Consider the following 19,002-nt stretch of genomic DNA (forward strand, 5'->3'; position numbering starts at 1 on the left):
TTAGGATAAGTATACTTTTCAATGACAAACAGCTTTTGATTCTGAATAAAAAATGAGAACAGGATGTCAGTTAGCTGTATGTAGGTCTTGTTCTGTAGACCACTTTATTATAGCACAAGACACCATAGCTATCTAATTCAACCTATTTGCTAGTACTAAACACTCTGAGGCTTTTCTTTATAGACTCATCATAATGTTGGAAAGGAATCCTAAGAAATCAAATGATAATTATTAGCATTGTTTGTTTAAACATTTGAGACATCTAGCTTTAAATCTGCTATGAAAATACACACATTTAACATGTGTCAAATTTATGACCCAAGCACTTACAAACCAAGTTCAGATAATTTCCAGATTCTAGAAACTTACTATGAAGTGGTTTAATATAACAAAGACTGGTACCTAAGAAGGTGATTAATTCTTTTAATGCAAATCTGAGAAACCCAAAAAGGAAGTTTTCTATAGGAAATCAATAATAATTATTGCGCTAAAATTTCCAATTTAAGATAGGAAAAAAGATAATGGTTACACAAAAAGAAATTGCTAAGTCTGAAAAACAATACTGAGATAAATATTTGAGATGCTTTATGGTCTTAAAATCAATTCAAACCCTAAAGATAAATTGTATCATTTAATAATTTAATAGTGTTACAATTCTTCATTCCAAATTTAAACTTTATACTAAATTACTTTAGCTCATTATTGATAATTATCCAATAATAATAAATTCTAACAATTTTCATTACCATATACTATTTTTCATATTGGAAAATGATGTTATTATTTAAGTACAAATATGGCTAAAATAACAACTTGTATATTGTTTAGTTTGAAATGGTTCCTTCTCTATGCTCCCAATTCTGGTTTGCTAAGGATAAAACATTTGAGATCAGGAATTAGGAACTCTGAAACTCTTCTTTCTCCTTAGCAAACCTATTCCAGAGCCTTACCAATTCAAACCCTTAATGAAGAATTTATATTTACATGGAAGACATATCCATTTATAGGCAAATCCTACAACTTTCTTACCATAATAAAAAAAAATTATGCCTTTACATTGCATTAGTATAGTGGGCTAAATTTCACAGCAAAGTAACATACTTAAGAGATAAAAAATGTGTCATATTCACAAAGGATCTGAAACTTGAACAAATGAATTCTGTTAGCAGAATTGATAATGTATTTTTAAAATACATATAATGTCGTTAATGTCTTCAAGCAGTCTCACTCACATGCAACAAAGCCAATCGCTGTTCCGGACGAAGATGGCTAAACTCATCGCTGAGAACGAACTGAATTGCTAGAATTACAAAAACATAATTATTAGTACCGCCTAAAAAAAAGACTTAAGCCTTATTTATAATTTCCGCTATCTTCAGTGCATCAGGTAATGAGCAAATCAAATCAAGTGGATTTATCATTTATCATCAAGTATCTACTTTTATATAGATAAAGGGAAAGTAAAAAAGTTGCCTGTATTTTATACTAGGAAATGATTATAAGAAAAAAATTATTAAGTTTTCAATGAGAAACTTAAGAAAATAAAAAGATGACATTGAAGTATAGGATGAAACAAGTCAAATTAAAATCTACCTTTTGATAAAAATATGTTTGACTGGTTTATGTTAATACTGTATTTGCTCTTACCTAATAAACATAAATGATAAATATTATTAACAAGATGTATTCTATATCCTTTTAACAATATCCTTAATTGGATACTTTGTCAAAAGAAATGGCACTAAGTAAGAAATATTGAGGAAAGGTTTTAGATTCCCACCATCTACTGTATTGTTTGCACTGCCTGTATCTTCCTTGGGTAAGGAGTCATTCTTTCTCCCGTATGGAGTGTCTAACTATATCCCTCTCCCCCCCAACCCCCGCCAGAAATGGAACTCTTTACTGCACCCAGTCCACCTAAGAGACCTTTGACACCCTAAAAGAGTGAGCATGTATGTATGAGTGTGTATGCTGGGGGTGGAGGTATGGATTGGTTATCTTTTATAATCATCTTGCGGGGGAGGGGGAATAATCCCAACTGCCTTTATCCCTATGCAGATTTATGAAACACTTCCACTCCAATTTCACGCTCTCCCTATCAGCAAATTACAATCACTGACCAGGCATAGGGCACCCTTTAGATTTGTGGGCACAGAGAGAGAGAGAGAGAGAGAACCTTTGCTCTTTCTAGCTTCGAATGCACTTGAGCATTGCTCGCAATATTTTCGATGTACCCTTTGTGTAGTCCAATTCTGTTTCAATGTTTTTCCCCAAAGAATTTAAGAGGCATTATGCTCCTAAAATGCATTTTATCTTTAGAGAGAATGCAAAGTTCTACTTATTAACTTCAAAATGACAAGTCACTGCTGAGTCAATAAAGTTTTGTATACCACTCCGTTTTTTATAATGATTTAGAAACCAATTGTTTAGAAGCGGAAACAGAAGATGTGCCATTTTCAAAAATAAAACTGCTCTACAACCTTTATATGACATATATGTGCATTTACAACATTTACACACTACACTCAAGTTTAAAAAGCACTTATATATGTACCATCTTCTCTGAACCCATCTAAAGTAGACAGGGCAAACAGCACTAGTTTTGAAGTAACTAAGAATAATCTTAAAGGTTAAATGTTTTGCGCAGTCTGACATGGCTAATAAATCCACCAGAAACAGGGCAAAACACAGACCCTTCTATTCTAAACCATCGATAGCAAAATGCAACCCTGTATAAAGAATTACTACTGTAGTTCCATAAGATGTAACCTCAGAAAAATGGTTTTTAAAATAGGACATCTAAGTTTTAACATATTTAGAATTAAAAAAAAAAACCTACCATAAAAAAAGTTGCTTTTTCCAGATCCATTTCTGCCCACTATAAAATATTTAAAAATACATGTTATTTTACATACAAAATTAACTTTATTGAAAGTACTCAAAAATTAAATTGAAATTCTCTAACATCACAATATCTGAATACAACAGTAAACAATAAACAGTTTTAATCAAAATATTATTTTATAGACTTCAGATAGTTTTTTTGTTTTTAATTATTTTTCTGCATAGAAAAATTGGGGTGTAAGCCATTGGTGCAGAAGGTGAGAGGATTCACCACAGACAGCAGAACAGGCATATCTACTGAAATTCACTGCTGAAGGGAGCAGAAAGTGAGACAGGAGAGGTCTGCTGCGCCATGTGGGTTAGCTCCCTGGCTGGGGGATTGAACTCAGGCCATGGCAGTGATAGCACAGAGACTTGGGCCTCCCTGATGGCCTACGGGTTAAGTCCCCTGGGGGAGGGGAGGAGAAAAGTTAAAAAAAAAAAAATTATTTCATTGTTGATTCTTTTGCTCATTCCCAATAGCTTAAAATTATTAGGAATAACTAAATATACTACGTGTTTGTAATTTATAATCATTATAATGGAAATATAATGACTGTAATACCTTGGTTGTATACAAAATATTTTTAATAATTTAAATATACACATTGCTAAATTTCTAAAATTCTTTAATAAATCTTTTTTATTATTTTTTTAAAGATTTATTTATTTATTCATACAAGAACTGGGGTACAGGCCAGACGTGTGGATGGTAAGAGGATTCACCAGAGACAAGAATGGGGGACAGAACAGGCAGACTGACTGACATATACTGCTGAGGGGAGCAGCGGGCGAGTCAGGAGAGGTCTGCTGTGCCATGTGGGTTGCTCCCTGGCTGGCTGGGGGATCGAACTCATGCTGTAGTGGCTGCAGATTGCTTCATAGGTTGTGTCTTAACCCCTTGTGCCACCAGGGAGGCCCCATAAATTTCTAAAATTCTTCATCATTTTAAATTTTCAAACTATTCACATTAAAGTGTTTATGATTGGCCCTATACATCACACATATTCTCATAGAATCACAAAAGTATAGACAACTATAAGGCATTTTTTTGTGGCCTCCCTGCTGGCACAAGGGGTTGAGCACAGCACTGTGAAGCTATCCGCAGCCTCCGCAGCACAAGTTCGATCCCTGGCCGGCCAGGGAGCAACCCACATGGTGCAGCAGACCTCTCCTGTCTCGCCCGCTGCTCCCCTCACCAGTGTATTTCAGTCTGCCTGTCTGTTCCCCACTCTGTGAACCCTCTCACTCCCTGCACCTCTGGCCTGTACCCCAGCTCTTCATATGCATAAATAAATTAAAATCTTTAAAAAAAAAAAAACCAACTATAAGGCACTTTTTAACAACCTGAATTCAGAAATAAGCAATTTCATACATAAAAGGGTATCAAATATTTGATTTAATGACTTCATGTTGAAGTTTCTGGACAGTAAAATTTTCATTAAGAGTCATGAATAACTTGCCAATCAAAATATCCTGAGCAAATTAGTCCCAAAGTTATCTTTAACACAAAGTACATCTTAAGAGATACTTTGTTATGCCAGGAAGGAAATCCTTTTTAAAAGACATATGACAGACACAGAAGCCAACTAGAAAGGGTTTTCTGCTTGTTAGACCTGGGACATGTTAAGCACCAAAATAATTGGATGAATTGTAAATTAGTGCTGGGAGAAAATTTCAAGCAGCCTAAATCTCCTTATGGTTAAGTTGATCAAAATAATGAGGTACACACATGCCACTAGAAAGAATGAAATGCAGCCATTTTCAACAAAATGGAGGAATTTGAAAAAATAATATGTACTAAAACAAGTCAGAATGATAAAAACAAATCATGTAAATTCATATAACAGACAATTTGACAAAATAACACTTTCAAAAATTACTGGACATCAACAAACTTCCTGAAGGCGCTGAGGTTAAGGAGGTGTGGGGGGGGAGAAACAAGGGACACAGGGATTGTGGCAGGGAAAGAATAATTTATAGAAAAATCAAGAAAGATGCTAAGGCTAAGGAGACACCATTCACATTGCTGTGAGCTCAGAAGGACACAGGCCAGGGGGGTGTGAAAGCACTGCATTTCAAAAATGAAAGGGAGGCCTAAGCACATCTTTAGGAAGGGATATTCCAGGGTCCAGTAAAGCCATTTAAAAACCAAAACAGGACTGGCATGAGATCAAGTGCAAATGATAAAGCAAGTGGTGGTGGTGGGGAGACGGGGGAATGTTAAAGCTAGATCTAGGTACAAGATTTATGGATACTTGTACTGTTTGTATTTGTGTGACTTTTCTGTCAATTTGAGATGATCTCTAAATGAATTTCTAAAAAGTCAATTTACCATTAATAATTCATAAGCAGTTCAAATCATAATCTACTACAAATAACTGAAAATTTTAAATATCCCTTTAAGAATCACTCCAACAGAGTATGATACTACATATCAATTTTAAGGATGTTGAGTAATGATAGAGATATTCGAGTTTTATTCTGAAGGAGAAAAAATCAGATTACCAACAGATTTTACGACAAGCCATTTCTATTTAAAAAGGCATACATATACAGATGTACACAAAGACTAGACATGTGCTAAGGTTAGATCCATTTTGTATGTGGCCCCAGTTCACTTGCCCCTACCCAGGCCCTGGCTACCTGTCATTGGACAGCTTTGGTCTCCTTACACCTCCAGTTGTTTCAGCCTAACTTGCAGGTTTCACTCAGGTCAGATCCATGAAAACCTAGAGAAAGGTATAGATCCCCGACTACCTGACGGAGGGGAGCTTTGTCCTCAGACTAACAGAATCCAAAAACATGGGGGGAATGAATGCACTATCTGGTAAACTCTGATCAGTTGAGAGACAAGAGCCTGCAAACAAAACTTTCTCACCATTTCTCTCCTGTCTGAACTTTTCCAAGGTGTGGCAGGTTCACAGGTTCACTGGGACTTACTCAGTGTATCCACAACCAGATGTGTCTTCTTTATAAAGCTATGATCAGTTTCCCCTTCTCTCTTGCCCTCAGACTGTACTCTTAGTAAAGTGTGTCTAGGGCGCTGTCTCCTAGGAAACCAGGGCTAATACAGATATAGATCAGTAATATTAAGAATAGCTATCTTGGGCCTCCCCGGTGGCGCAGCGGTTGAGCGCTGGGTTGCGAAGCTGCCCACAGCCTCTGCAGCGCCGGTTCGATCCCCGGCTGCTCCCCGGCCACCAGAGGAGGGTCCCACATGGCGCGCAGACCTCTCCTGCCGCCCGCTGCTCCCCTCAGCAGTGTACTTCGGTCCTTCTGCCTGCTCTGCTCCCCGCTCTGGCTCTGGTGAATTCTCTCACCCTCCTGCGCTTCTGACTGTACCCAGTGCTTGTATAAATAAATAAAAATAAATCTTAAAAAAAAAAAAAAAAAAAAAATTAAAAAAAAAAAAAAGAATAGCTATCTCGAAGTAGAGGAATTAGTTTAGTTTTTATGCTCTTCATAATGTTCTATAATTAATCAACAATATCTACAATATCTAACTTATTAATATTACATATTAGAACATTCAACTTGAACATATTTATACTTAATTATTTCTTCTGTTAAAAGGCTTAAAAAAAGAAACCTTCAAAACATTTGGTACATTCAAACATCAACACAAGCGAGATCTGCCTTTAAATCTTGTGTTTTTTGTTTGTTGAAGGTCAAAATCATTAAAGAGAGTGAAAGAAAGCATTCACAAGATATTTTTAGGGTAGATCTCTCAATACATACTACTCTTGGTCTTTCTTACATGTTTTACCAGTCAAATCATATTAGGTTTGTTTTTTAGTTAAAACAAGAAAAAACATTTAGGTAATTTCCTTGGTAATCATGACTACATTAACGTCATAATTGAGGTAGTAAAATGTTAGTAGCTTAAAAAAAATACTTGATAGACACTATACATACAATTTAATCATGTAGATAATTATGGTCCTCATTTTACAGCTTATTTGTAAAATTATACAACTGATGCTTTTTAATCTACTTTTGTAAGTTAAAAAAAATCAATATAAATCAGGGCTTCCCTGGTGGCTCGGGGATTAGTCTCAGCACTATAAAGCTATGCCAGCCACTGAGGCATGAGTTTGATCCCAGGCCAGGGAGCAGAGCCACATGGTGCAGCAGACTTCTCCTGTCTCCGCCCACTGCTCTCCTCAGCAGTGTATTTCAGTAGATCTTCCTGTTCTGCTCCCTACTCTGTCTCTGGTGAGTCCTCTCACCCCAAGCCCCCTCAACACCTCTGGTCTAGGCCCCAGTTCCTCTATACATAAGTAAAAAAAAAAAAATCTTTTAAAAAACACAATATAAATCTAGTAATTATTCATTTTTTGCCATTTTTAAAGATTTTCTGATAGATGAAAACTACAAGGTACTTGTAATCAAAATGTAATTGAATCCCAGTATAATCAATCTACCCTTATGGCATACCAATTCAATTAAATGATTCAATAGGGTGCAGAGGGTTAGGAGGGGGATTTTTTTTAAATTCTCAATTACAAGGTTGCAACTGATACATTGGGTGTAAGTATTTTCATGACTTCAATTTCATTTCAAAATAAAGAAGCATGATTTTCCAAGGTAATCTGGAAATAACAGCATTCAGTTTTTACCCTTTACATATTTCTATATGAATCACACACACCTAAACACATACAATGTATTAAACAGTGTTTCCCCTCAAATTCTTGAGGGCCCATACCCCAAAGAGATGCTATTTGGAGACAGGGACTTTGGGAGGTAATCAGGGTTAGATAGTGTCATTATAGTTTACAGCCAGGCCTTTATGATTGGATGAATGCTTTTTTTTTTTTTTTTTTAAGATTTATTTATACAAGAACCAGGGTACAGGCCAGTGCACGGGAGGGTGAGAGGATTCACCAGAGACAGAGCGGAGAACAGAACAGGCAGACTGATGAAATACACTGCTAAGGGGAGCAGCGGGCGAGACAGGAGAGGTCTGAAGCACCATGTGGGACCTCACCAGCTGACCAGCATTGAACCAGCCCTGCGGACAGCTTCACAGTATGTGTGGCGCTTAACTGCCTGCGCCATCAGGGGAAGCCCTGGATGAATGCTCTTAAGGGGGGAGAAGTCTCAAACAAAATTCTGTGAGCATGATCAAGATGGTGACCTCCAGAATGTGACTACACTGACACTACACTCATGTCAACAGTACATTCTGTGCTTTTTCTGGCATCTAGAAACATGTTTCATTTATCCTTTGAAAATTCAGCAGAATGGCAGAAAATGCTTGGGGGCTCTATCAGCAAAATGGACATTATCATCTAGAAGAATCTACAGACTAAATATATTGTAAGGCAACCACCATTACCCCTTTATTATTGCACATATGCTTTCTCATTTAATCTTCCCAGTAGGGCCTCCCCAGTGGCACAGCGATTGAGTGCTGGGTTGCGAAGCTGCCCGCAGCCTCTGCAGCGCCGGTTCGATCCCTGGCCACAGGGTGAGGGTCCCACATGGTGCGCAGACCTCTCCTGCCATCCACTGCTCCCTCAGCAGTGTACTTTGTCAGTCTGCCTGTTCTGCTCTCCGCTCTCTCTGGTGGATTCTCTCACACTCCCGCGCTTCTGACTGTACCCAGTGCTTGTAAAAAATAAATACATCTTAAAAAAAAAAGGGGGTCTCCCCAGTGCCGCAGCGGTTGAGCGCTGGGTTGAGCAGCTGCCTGAAGCCTCTGCAGCACGGGTTCAATCCCCGGCTGCTCCTCGGCCACCAGAGGAGGGTCCGGCATGGTGCGCAGACCTCTCCCGCCGCCCACTGCTCCCCTCAGCAGTGTGCTTCGGTCCTTCTGCCTGCTCTGCTCCCAGCTCTGGCTCTGGTGGATTCTCTCACCCTCCCGCGCTTCTGACTTTACCCAGTGCTTGTATAAATAAACAAACAAATAAATCTTTAAAAAAAAAAAAGAATTCCTGAAACAAATATTCAGGCATCTTTAAAAAAAAAAAAAAAAAAAAAAAAAACCAAAACCCTTCCCAACAGTCTAATGAAATAAATTATCACCTTCACTTTACAAATGAGAAAAGTGAAGACCCACACAGAGAAAAGTCTGAAAATAATGTGCCAAAACTTGGATTTGAACCCCATTCTCTTATGTTCAAAGTTTATGCTCTTCCCTCCAAGCTGTGCGATCTGTCTTTCCATGTTATGACAGGAAAAGAACAATCTGAGTAAAATCTAATTCGTGAATACAGAATAGTCATTTTTGAAATAAAACAATAATAAGCATTTTAATAAAGAAATGATATATCAATAACAGAATAGCTCAAACAAGGTCATTATAGTGTCATCACTAAGCTTAAACCATTTGGTGTCATCACTATAAGCTTAAAACCATTAAAACACAGCTTTAACATGTATGTACATGGCTATCCAAAAAAAAAAAAGAGTAGCATGATTGTTCTATCCAAGTATTTAAAATGTATAAAATAAGCAATTTTTCGGTGCAGATAAAAGACATGTCATCTCATACAGAAAAAAGTATATAAATTTGTTAGTCAAAGACAATTTTTGTGTCCTTAAACCTAGACAGAATTTAAATGGCCCTATAAATATAAAGCTGATCTAATAAACCACAAACACTTACCAATAACATTATGTTTTGAACTGAAGGGATCTACAATTGTTTGATCTCTGTAACTTCGGAAACCCTGGATAATAACCTAATAAAAGAAATTTCTTTTCAGATCACACACAGAAGTAACTCCTAAATGAACATTATTCTTTTGCACATCTTCTCTTTCTAGTTTCTCATTTAATGCAAGATATAACACTCTCTATTGCACAAAAAACCCCTCGTTTTGGAAAGTGGCGACTTAAAATGAAAAAAACAGTCCGTTTCAAAAACAAAAAAAAAAACTACCATATTCTTAAACTTAAATACGAGATTCTCTGGAGCACAACAGGTTCTTTACCTTTTACAAGGTTGAGTTGCAAAAATTCCTTGTTTTTGTTATTGTTTTCCCCCATTCAATCTTGGCTGCCAAAATCAGACAGACAGAAAGCGCGAGGACGCTTTTTTCTTGCCTCTCAAGTGGGAACCTTGGCAGCAGACAGTAACTGCTCCAGGTCTGTCAAATAAATAGATGCATTGTCCTTTTTTTTTTTTTTTAAGGAATTGTCATCAGCAACCTGTTATGGAATTCTCAAAATCCAGCGCGCGGGGCCAGGCTCTGCTGGACACTAAGCCCCACAGCGCGCTAGTAGATGTGCCAGCAGGCGACCCGGCCGCAGCTTTGCAGACCCGGGGGAGCAGCAAGCGCTCCTCCCCGACACAGCCCCGCCGACAAAGGCAGACGCCCCAAGAAAGGAGCGCTGCTGAGCGCAGCGTACCCGCAGAGAAACCTCTGCAGACAGCAAGGGCTCATCTCTGTGCGGGACGCGCGGGAAGACCATTTGGCCAGAAGCAAATACCCGAATGGGGGAAGCACTACACCCTCTTGTGCAAGGGGCGTCCCTTTCACTTCTCCCGCCAGTCCCTGAGGAGAAAGGGCAGCTGGGAGGCCCCCCGGGGGCCGGAGCGACCACCCCGCGCCCCAACCCAATGTCCGTGAGGGGCGATCCCGGCCGGACTCCGCTTCCCGCCAGCCCCGCCGGGCCCCCGCCAGCTCGCGGCCCTCCCCAGCCGGCCCCCGGGCAGGCCCCGCGTCTCCACAAGGTCCGAGCCGCCGGCCCGTCGCCCCCGAGAGACAGCCCACCTCCCCCAGACCGGCGCCCCGTGGGCAGGCCCGGGCTGCCAAGGGGTGCCCCGAGCCCAAGCGTGCCCGCGCCCGTGGGGTCGCCCCCCCCGCCCCAGCGCCCGGCTCCACACAGCCCCCCCCGCGCGGAGAGGCGAGAGGCCGCGGGTCGCGCCGCGACACCCCCGCCTCAAGGAGCGGTCCTCAGAGCCCGTGAGGGTTGGGAGGGACGCCCAGGCCTCACCTGCTTGATGTACATGGTCCCGCGCCCCTAGCCGGGGAGGCCTCCCCAGGGGAGAAGCAACAGCGCGGACGCGGGGTCGGGTGAGGCGCCCACGAGACCCCTCCCCCAAGGCGCCCTCGCTCCGCTCCAGACAAACAAAATGGCGGCGCCCCTGGAGGCGGAGTCCGCGCCCCGGACGGAACCACTCTCTGCCCCCACAGAGCGTAGGGGGAGTCAGGGTCAGGACTCTCTATTTTTTTGGCAAAGGAGCCTCCTGCGGCGTCCTGAGGTGGATTTCGTCTGAACAAAAAACTTGTAACTACACCTTCCCTGAGACTAGATCGGAAGCTGCACTCAGAAAAGCCTTGCTCGCCCGGTAGTCTCATGCTCCCCCCGCGCTCGGGGCCAATGGTGGCGTCCACGAGGGGGGAAGGTTCGGCGCCAAAGCCGAGTGTGGGAGCCCGAGAGCCAATAGGCGCGCGGGCCGGCGGTCACGTGGCCTCGGGCTGTTTAAAATGCGGACCCCGCGCTGGCGGCTCCGTCTGCAGCCCGCGGGGCGCCCTCTCCTGCCGCTGGGTCTCTGCGCGCGCCGGCTGGACTCCCTGCTGCTCCATTATCCTCTCGCTCCTCGAACTTAGAACCGCCTGCAACTCGGGACCCCCCCCCACCTCAGAATGGCCCGAAAGGACTTGACGCTCGGGAATTTGTATTATTTGGTAATGATTTCGGCGCTGGCACTGCTCTGCCATCTGCTGTAAATATAGGCAGACTTGGAGAGATTTAGATGAAATTAAAAATTCATTTCGAAATAAAAACCACCTGAGAGATAAGAGGGGCTATGGTAATCCTACGGGTATCGGATCTGTATCCGCCTTAGGTAAAAATCTCCGCGCCTCCGTGGTGGCGCAAGGGGTTAAGGCACAGCACTATGAAGCTGGCCGCAGCCTCTGCGGCACGAGTTCGATCCCCCGGGCAGGGAGGTATTCACATGGCGCAGCAGACCTCTCCTGTCTCCCCCGCTGCTCCCCTCAGCAGTGTATTTCGTCAGTCTGCCTGTTTTGTTCCCCGCTCCGTATCTGGTGGATACACACACACACACACACACACACACACACACACCTCTGGCCTGTGCCCCAGCTCTTGTATGCATAAGTAAATAAATCTTTAATAATAATAAAAAAAAAAGCCAGTTTGGAAGAGGGGCCTGAGGCTGAGATGAAATTGCAGCCTGGCTGGCACCTGGATATGGTCCAGATGAGGCCAGAGAGAGGCCCAGATATGCTATGCCCAGACTTCTGACCGTATTTCAAAAATTTCTGACATCTAGTCTAGTCTAAACTGGACTTCTCACAATTCTAGCTTACAGCATCTAGAGCAACAGAGACTCCAAGGACACTAGAGGGAGAATTACAGGGCAAGGGAAGAATGACAAGACACTGGCCGTTAGGACCACAGGTGGCTGCCCAGAATGGGCCAAAGTGGCTTGCTGATTATTTTGACTTGAAGCCAACTGAAAAACAACAGACTCAAGAATGGCATTTTGCCTAATTATCAATCTCCCTACAAACAGAAATAAATCTTTCTATGGAGGTCCCAGAGGTGAGAGGTAGCCTTATGACCTGGACGAGGGCCTGCAAGGTCTCTTTGATGTTTATGTAGATAACCTTACAAAATTCTTTTTTTTAAAAAAGATTTATTTATTTATTTATTTATTTATTTATTTATTTATTTATACAAGAGCTGGGGTACAGGCCAGATGCCCGGGAGGGTGAGAGGATTCACCAGAGACAGAGTGGGGAACAGAACAGGCAGACTGACGAAATACACTGCTGAGGGGAGCAGCGGACGAGACAAGAGAGGTCTGCTGTGCCATGTGGGACCCTCACCAACAGGCCTGGATCAAACCCCCGCTGCAGAGGCTGCAGACAGCTCCACAACGCGGTGCCCAACCGCCTGCACCACCAGGGGAGGCCCCAAAATTCCTTAACTGTGTCTTTCCCTCCCAAACTTATTACCCTCTTTCTACAAGCTCTATAACCTCACTGTAGTCTGCAGAGCTTAAGTTCCATTATCCTCACTAAGTGAAAGATCCATGCAGGAGGCCGGAATGCAAAAGCCTACCAGGAAGCCCACCTGGGGGGCAAGAATGCAGAAATCTGCCTGGAGGACTCAGACAATGAGCCTCCCCCTCCCCCTAGGAGTCTCTTCTCAGACAAAGAACATCTACCTGCCCCACGAAACTCCCCCCCCCCAAAAAAACCCCACCCCCCCACCCCGCCATAGTAGCCCAACTTCCCACCTGACCTCTCCTCACGCTATAAAACCCTGCTTCCCCCTAACAACGTGCGCAGCTTCACTGACCCCTACCTTGGGTGTGAGGTCCGCCTGGGGTGCAATAAACTTTCCCTCCCTTTGAGAAATTTAGCCTGGTTCTCCTTTTCTTTACTGCCCCGAACCTTTCACTAAGTTAGTCCTTTCTCTTGTTAACCTGTCAGGTATCCATTTAATTATTTTACTTCCACCCTTACAATGCCATAGTTTTCTCATTCTCCTTATCTCCCTTCTACAATTAAGACAGCCTCAAGAAAACTCTCTTACACTGCCTGGAAAACCCTTCTACCCCTCACTTCATTTAGGCCTTTGCTCAATTGTCACCCAATCAGGAAGGTCTTTTTTAAGCACCCAAAGTAACAGCACCCTCTAGGCCTCTGTCACTCCCCACACTAAACACTGCTGTATTGTTCTTCAGAGGACTCCCTATGCGACATTCTTACAGCCTCTCTCCCTCACTTTCATTTATTGTACACCCCCATGCCCACAATGGAATGTATGCTCTGGAAAGAAGGAATTTTTGTTTCTCTTGTTGCTCAGTGCCCAGCGCAGAGTCATAATAGGTGATCAACGGTAACTGGTTAATTTACTGATTCTCCAAATCCTCACCTGCACAGTGCTATCAAGCTTTTTTTCATCTTCACTGATTTTCCATGAATTTAAAAGTTATCTTTATTTCTTTCTCCGTAATCATCATTTACAATAGAACCAATAGTAACAAATGAAATAGATCTAGCGCTCCAAAGGGGTTATCGATGTCACAGTCATGTTTGATCATTCTAAACATGATCAGGATTCAGAATAGCTCCTGTTAAATGAATGAATGAATGAATGAATGAATGAATGATACCAAAAGGGCAGGCTCTGGGAAGTGAGGACTCCAGGAAACTCTTTCATGCTTAAAAGGAGTCCTCATAATTGGAGTGGATCTGCTCAGCCAAAATATGGAGAAGAGACACTTAGCTTACCTGGCTGCTGCCCATGGACCTGACTTTGGTCTCCCCCACAGGCCAAGCCTGAGAAAAGGATTTGGAGACAGCTCGTTTATATGGAAGTGATCCCAGGGAGCAAAAATGATATTGTGGGAGGAGTGACACAGGGAAGAGAGAAAAGTCAGTAACGTGTGACCTTGAACAATTTACTCCTGTGGACAGTGGGGATCAAGCTCCACTGGGGAAGCATCTGGGGGAACATTTACAACATACCTTGGAATCGCCACAACAAAGAGCAGGGAGATTGAGGCATGCACCTGCCCATCCCCATTTCCCTTTGAATGAAGTTTGCTCTGGGAGGTTTAACTCTCCAAGCTGGGAAATTGCACCTGAATGTGGCGGCTGTACAGTTTCTCAGCCTCAAAGAATGGAGGCAGGGACCAGATAGCTGTATTGGAATGAACATGAAAAGGGAATCTGTCTCTGTGCATGGAACTAGTGACAGTCCCTTGTGTTGAGGGGACTTCTGTTCTTCTTTTAATCTTTTTTTGCCTTTGAATGTTTCCCATGCTTTTGTCTTATCTTACACCAAGATTTTACATTCCTTAAAAGCTAGACTATTGGCCACTCCAAGGTGTATCATTCCACCCCTCGGAATTATATAGTGACAAATGCATACAATGACTGACTGGTTTTCATTATTGACCACAAATTGTGATAATCATGGTTCTGCAAAAAAGAGGAAGACATGCTTAAGCACTTTGAACTTTGTGCCCAGCTGACCATGTCTTTTGTTGCTCAGAGCTCTGAACCTGCCTTCATTGCTACATTTGTGGGTCCCAGAGAAGGAAACTAGACAGTATCAAAGACCTTAGAAATTATGAGTGAATTTATGGCAATGAGGTCAGTCATAGCTGGACAAATTCAGCAGCTAGCTATTGACATGACAGATTAACTCAAATACATTTTGCGGGGGCCTCCCTGGTGGCACAGGGGTTAAAGTTTCATTGCTATTAAGCTATTGCCATCCCCTGCAACAAGAGTTTGATCCCCGCCAGAGAACTAACCCACATGGCGCAGCAGACTTCTCCTGTCTTGCCTGGTGCTCCCCTCAGCAGTGTATTTCAGTAGATCTGCCTGTTCTGTTCCCCACTCTGTCTCTGGTGAATCCTCTCAACCCCCACACCTCTGGCTTATACCCCAGTTCAGGAGAGGTCTGATGCGCATGTGGGTTGTTCCCTGGCCAGCTGGGGATTGAACTTATGCTGCAGTGGCTTGATAGTTCTCTGTCTTTAGGGAGGTCCTAGGCAAAAACATTTTTTAAAAATTAAAAAAAAAGAGTAAGTTTTGTAGGACCCTACTTAAAAGATGGTGCTTGAAAGTAAAGAAGGAAGTCCCCACCTCTCTCAAACTCGAAGCCAAAGCAAAAGCTTTGAAAGTCAAGAAAACAGTGCTGAAATGTGTCCACCGTCACAAAATAAGGAAGGTCCACACTTCACCCACCTTCCAACCTCCCAAGACACTGTTGCTTCAAAGGAAGTCACCCTGATTATCCTTGGAAGAGTGTCCCCAAGCTTGACCCCTGTGCATCATCAAGTTCCTCCTGACCACGTCAGGCAGGAAAAAGACTTGTGCTCACTGTGGAGGCCAAAGCCAATTAGCACCAGATCAAACAGACCGAAGAAACCAAAACATTGGCTGGCCAAGGTCAACACTCTGATCAGGTCTGAAGGAGAGAAGGCCTATGTTTGACTGAGACTTTGGATGGGACCAATAAAACTGGGATCATCTAAACTGAGTTTAGCTGGCTCATACTAAATATATTTTTTTTTACAAAAAAAGGGAAAGTTTTGCAATAAAAAATATTAGCTGTTTGTGGTCACATTGTAAAAATAATGAATTGTGCAAAGGCTAATGTGTTAAGTTTGAGATTATTCTCTTTATTATGTGATAATATGCAAACTGATATTGAATAATTTGTTCTTTGCTGAAATAGGAAGCTTACCGAAGGCGAAAGTTCTATTAGGAATGTTTGAAAATGAAACTCTTAATTTTCCTAGAAAGTAAAATAAAATACCTTTCTCAGGTCTGAATCTTTTAAATTTTTTTAAACAATTTATTTATTTATTTATTTATTTATTTATTTATTTATTTATTTATTTATTTATACAAGCACTGGGTATAGTCAGAAGCATGGGAGGGTGAGAGAATTCACCAGAGCCAGAGCGGGGAACAGAACAGGCAGACTGACGAAATACACTGCTGAGGGGAGCAGCGGGCGCCGCAGGAGAGGTCTGCGCAAAATGTGGGACCCTCGCCTGCAGCCGGGGATCGAACCGGCGCTGCAGAGGCTGTGGGTAGCTTCATAGGTTGCATCTTACTCCTTGTGCCACCAGGGAGGCCCCTTAAGGAATTTTTTTTGACAAATGCACATGCTATGGCTTGTTAGCCTATCTAAATCAGGCAGAATGGACCATAATGTTTCTTGCGATGTACAATCGCCGGCCAGGGAGCTAGCCACATGGTGCACCAGACCTCTCCTGGCTTGCCTGCTGCTCCCCTTAGCAGTGTATTTCAGTCAATCTGCCTCTTCTATTTCCCACTCTGTCTCTGGTGAATCCTCACCCCCATACCTCTGGCCTGTACCCCAGTGATTGTATGCATAAATAAATAAATTAAAAAAAATTCCTTAATGCTCCTACATATGGTGAACGTGTGTGTTTAGTTAGGACTGCAGAACAACAAAAAAATATTAGCATAGTAGCAATTCTCTATACTGATTAAGTATAATATGCAGTCAATTAACACAGATTTTGCAATTACTTGATTCTTCCTGTTTTGCATGTTCTGATTTTATTTATTGAGATGTATTTTTTTCTATTGAATCTGACAATAAAAATTGGGTTTTTAGCTTGAATGCCTTTGTTTTTAACATAATTTAATTGATTTTTATTTTACAAATGGATTGGTTTGCAACAAATTAAGAAAAATATGAAAACTAGTCCTTCAAACAGTTAGAGAAGCACTGTTCTACACATCAATTTCATCTGTAAGGTAGGAATGAACTGCAAACTTAATTTTTTTTTAAGTTTTCTTTAGTTCACCCATTTGATCTCTCTATATATCAGAGGAGTGAATTCATTTAATGTTTGTCTTTCTCCGTCTGCCCAATTTCACTATGCATCATACCCACTAGATCTATCCATGTCATAAATGGCAGGATTTCATCTTTTTTCATTGAATGCCAACTTTGACAAATGCCAGCTTTGACAAAGGAGTCAGCTTGTTCTGAATTTCACTTCTTAATTTTTCCCACTAGAGGGCACTCAAGAAGTACTTATAATTGTCAGTTGCAATTTTTTTTTTTTAAGGGTTCTAAAATGTTTTAATTTTTTATTGTTAAAAGAGGCTTTAATTTTTTCATTTAAAAAATTTTTAAATTTTAAATTGAACTAAAATTTTAACAATTTTTAATCTAAATATCTTTTAAATTTTAAAAAGAAATTTCTGTGGAGGAGTTGAGCCCAGATCCAATGGTCATCTTTCTTACCAGGTGACAATAATTTCTTTCCAATTTTATTGAGATAGTATTAACATATAACATGTAATTTTAAAATACACAGTGTGCTGATTAGATAAATGTATATATTGAGAAATCATTATACAATTAGGTTAAATAACTTCATCCTCTCACATAGTTACCTTTTTGTGTGTGTGCTAGTAACTTTTAATATCTATTCTCTTAATCTTCAAGTTTATGGTACAGTATTGTTAATCATACTCACTATGCTATACATTAGATCCCCAGAACTTATTGATCTTATAGCTGGAAGTTTATGCCCTTTGACCAACATCTCCCCTAGCCCCCTCTAACTCACCCAGCCTCTGGTAACAATCATTCTATTTTCTATTCCTCAGTTTGGCTTTTTGAGATTCCACATATAAGTAAGATCACACAACATTTGTCTTTCTTTATCTGACTCATGTCATTTAGCATAGTATTCTCAATTTCCAGCCACAAAACACATGCAATTTGCAGCAACATGGATGGCGCTGGAAGGGATCATGCTCAGCAAAATAAGCCAGAAAGAAAAAGAAAAATACCGGATGGTCTCACTCATAGCAGGAATCTAGAAAACTTAAATAAGGGACCAGGAAAATGAATAACTATAAGAAAGTGAAAATCAAAATCAACAAAAAACTATGAACCAGAGACACTCTATGGAGGGTGGGGGGTGGGGAGGGGAGGGATTGGGGTCAAAATAAGGGGATTGCAATTGTATGGGGAATATAAAAATAAAATTTATTTAAAAAAAAAAGCACATGGTTTAATATGAAAAAAATTGTCTTCCCTTAAATATACATATATATATATATGTACATTTAGACTTAGGATATTTAAATTGCCTCATATGTATAGTATTATATATGATGATATAATATGCAATTATATTAATGCATTTACTTATGTTATGTAAATATAATTATTTGTAACATTATATATAATATATGATATAGACTTTGGTAATGACAATAAAAATAGCCCAAGTATAATGCAATATTATCCAATCATAACAAAGAAGGAAATGTGGCTGGCAATATTTTTTTTTTTAAGGCCAACCTTGCTCTTAAAGAGATTGAAACATGGGTGGGGGTGGAATATAAAACTGCAGCATCAGTTACCCAGTAAACATTTCTTTTTCTTTTTTTTTCTAATTGTTTTTTAAAAAGATTTATTGTATTTATGCATCTAAGAACTAAGGTATAGGTCAGAGGTGTTGGGGATGGGGGGCGCGTGAGAGGATTCACCAGAGACAGAATGGGGAGCAGAACAGGCAGATCTACTGAAATACACTGCTGAGGGGAGCAGCAGGCGGGACAGGAGAGATCTGCTGTGCCATGTGGGTTAGCTCCCTGGCCAGGGATC

At 41.2% G+C, this 19,002-nt stretch overlaps 1 protein-coding gene and 1 pseudogene across 1 annotated transcript in view; both read right to left on the reverse strand.

Moving 5' to 3' along the window:
* SMC3 (structural maintenance of chromosomes 3) overlaps positions 1 to 10,972 on the reverse strand; it is a 34,928-nt gene extending 23,956 nt beyond the window's left edge. Inside the window, exons 1-4 of the mRNA XM_037495708.2 lie at positions 10,834 to 10,972; positions 9,500 to 9,575; positions 2,840 to 2,878; positions 1,233 to 1,300 (exon numbers count right to left, since the gene is read on the reverse strand). Of these exons, the coding sequence (XP_037351605.1) occupies positions 1,233 to 1,300; positions 2,840 to 2,878; positions 9,500 to 9,575; positions 10,834 to 10,848 (198 nt within the window). The 5' untranslated portion in view covers positions 10,849 to 10,972. The remainder of the gene's footprint in view (positions 1 to 1,232; positions 1,301 to 2,839; positions 2,879 to 9,499; positions 9,576 to 10,833) is intronic.
* Positions 9,867 to 10,004, reverse strand: LOC119234956 (small nucleolar RNA SNORA31; annotated as a pseudogene).
* Positions 10,973 to 19,002: the final 8,030 nt, after the last annotated feature.

Source organism: Talpa occidentalis, unplaced genomic scaffold (assembly GCF_014898055.3).
Source record: "Talpa occidentalis isolate TD23 unplaced genomic scaffold, MPIMG_talOcc4v2.1 talOcc4.8, whole genome shotgun sequence".
Lineage (NCBI taxonomy): Eukaryota > Metazoa > Chordata > Mammalia > Eulipotyphla > Talpidae > Talpa > Talpa occidentalis.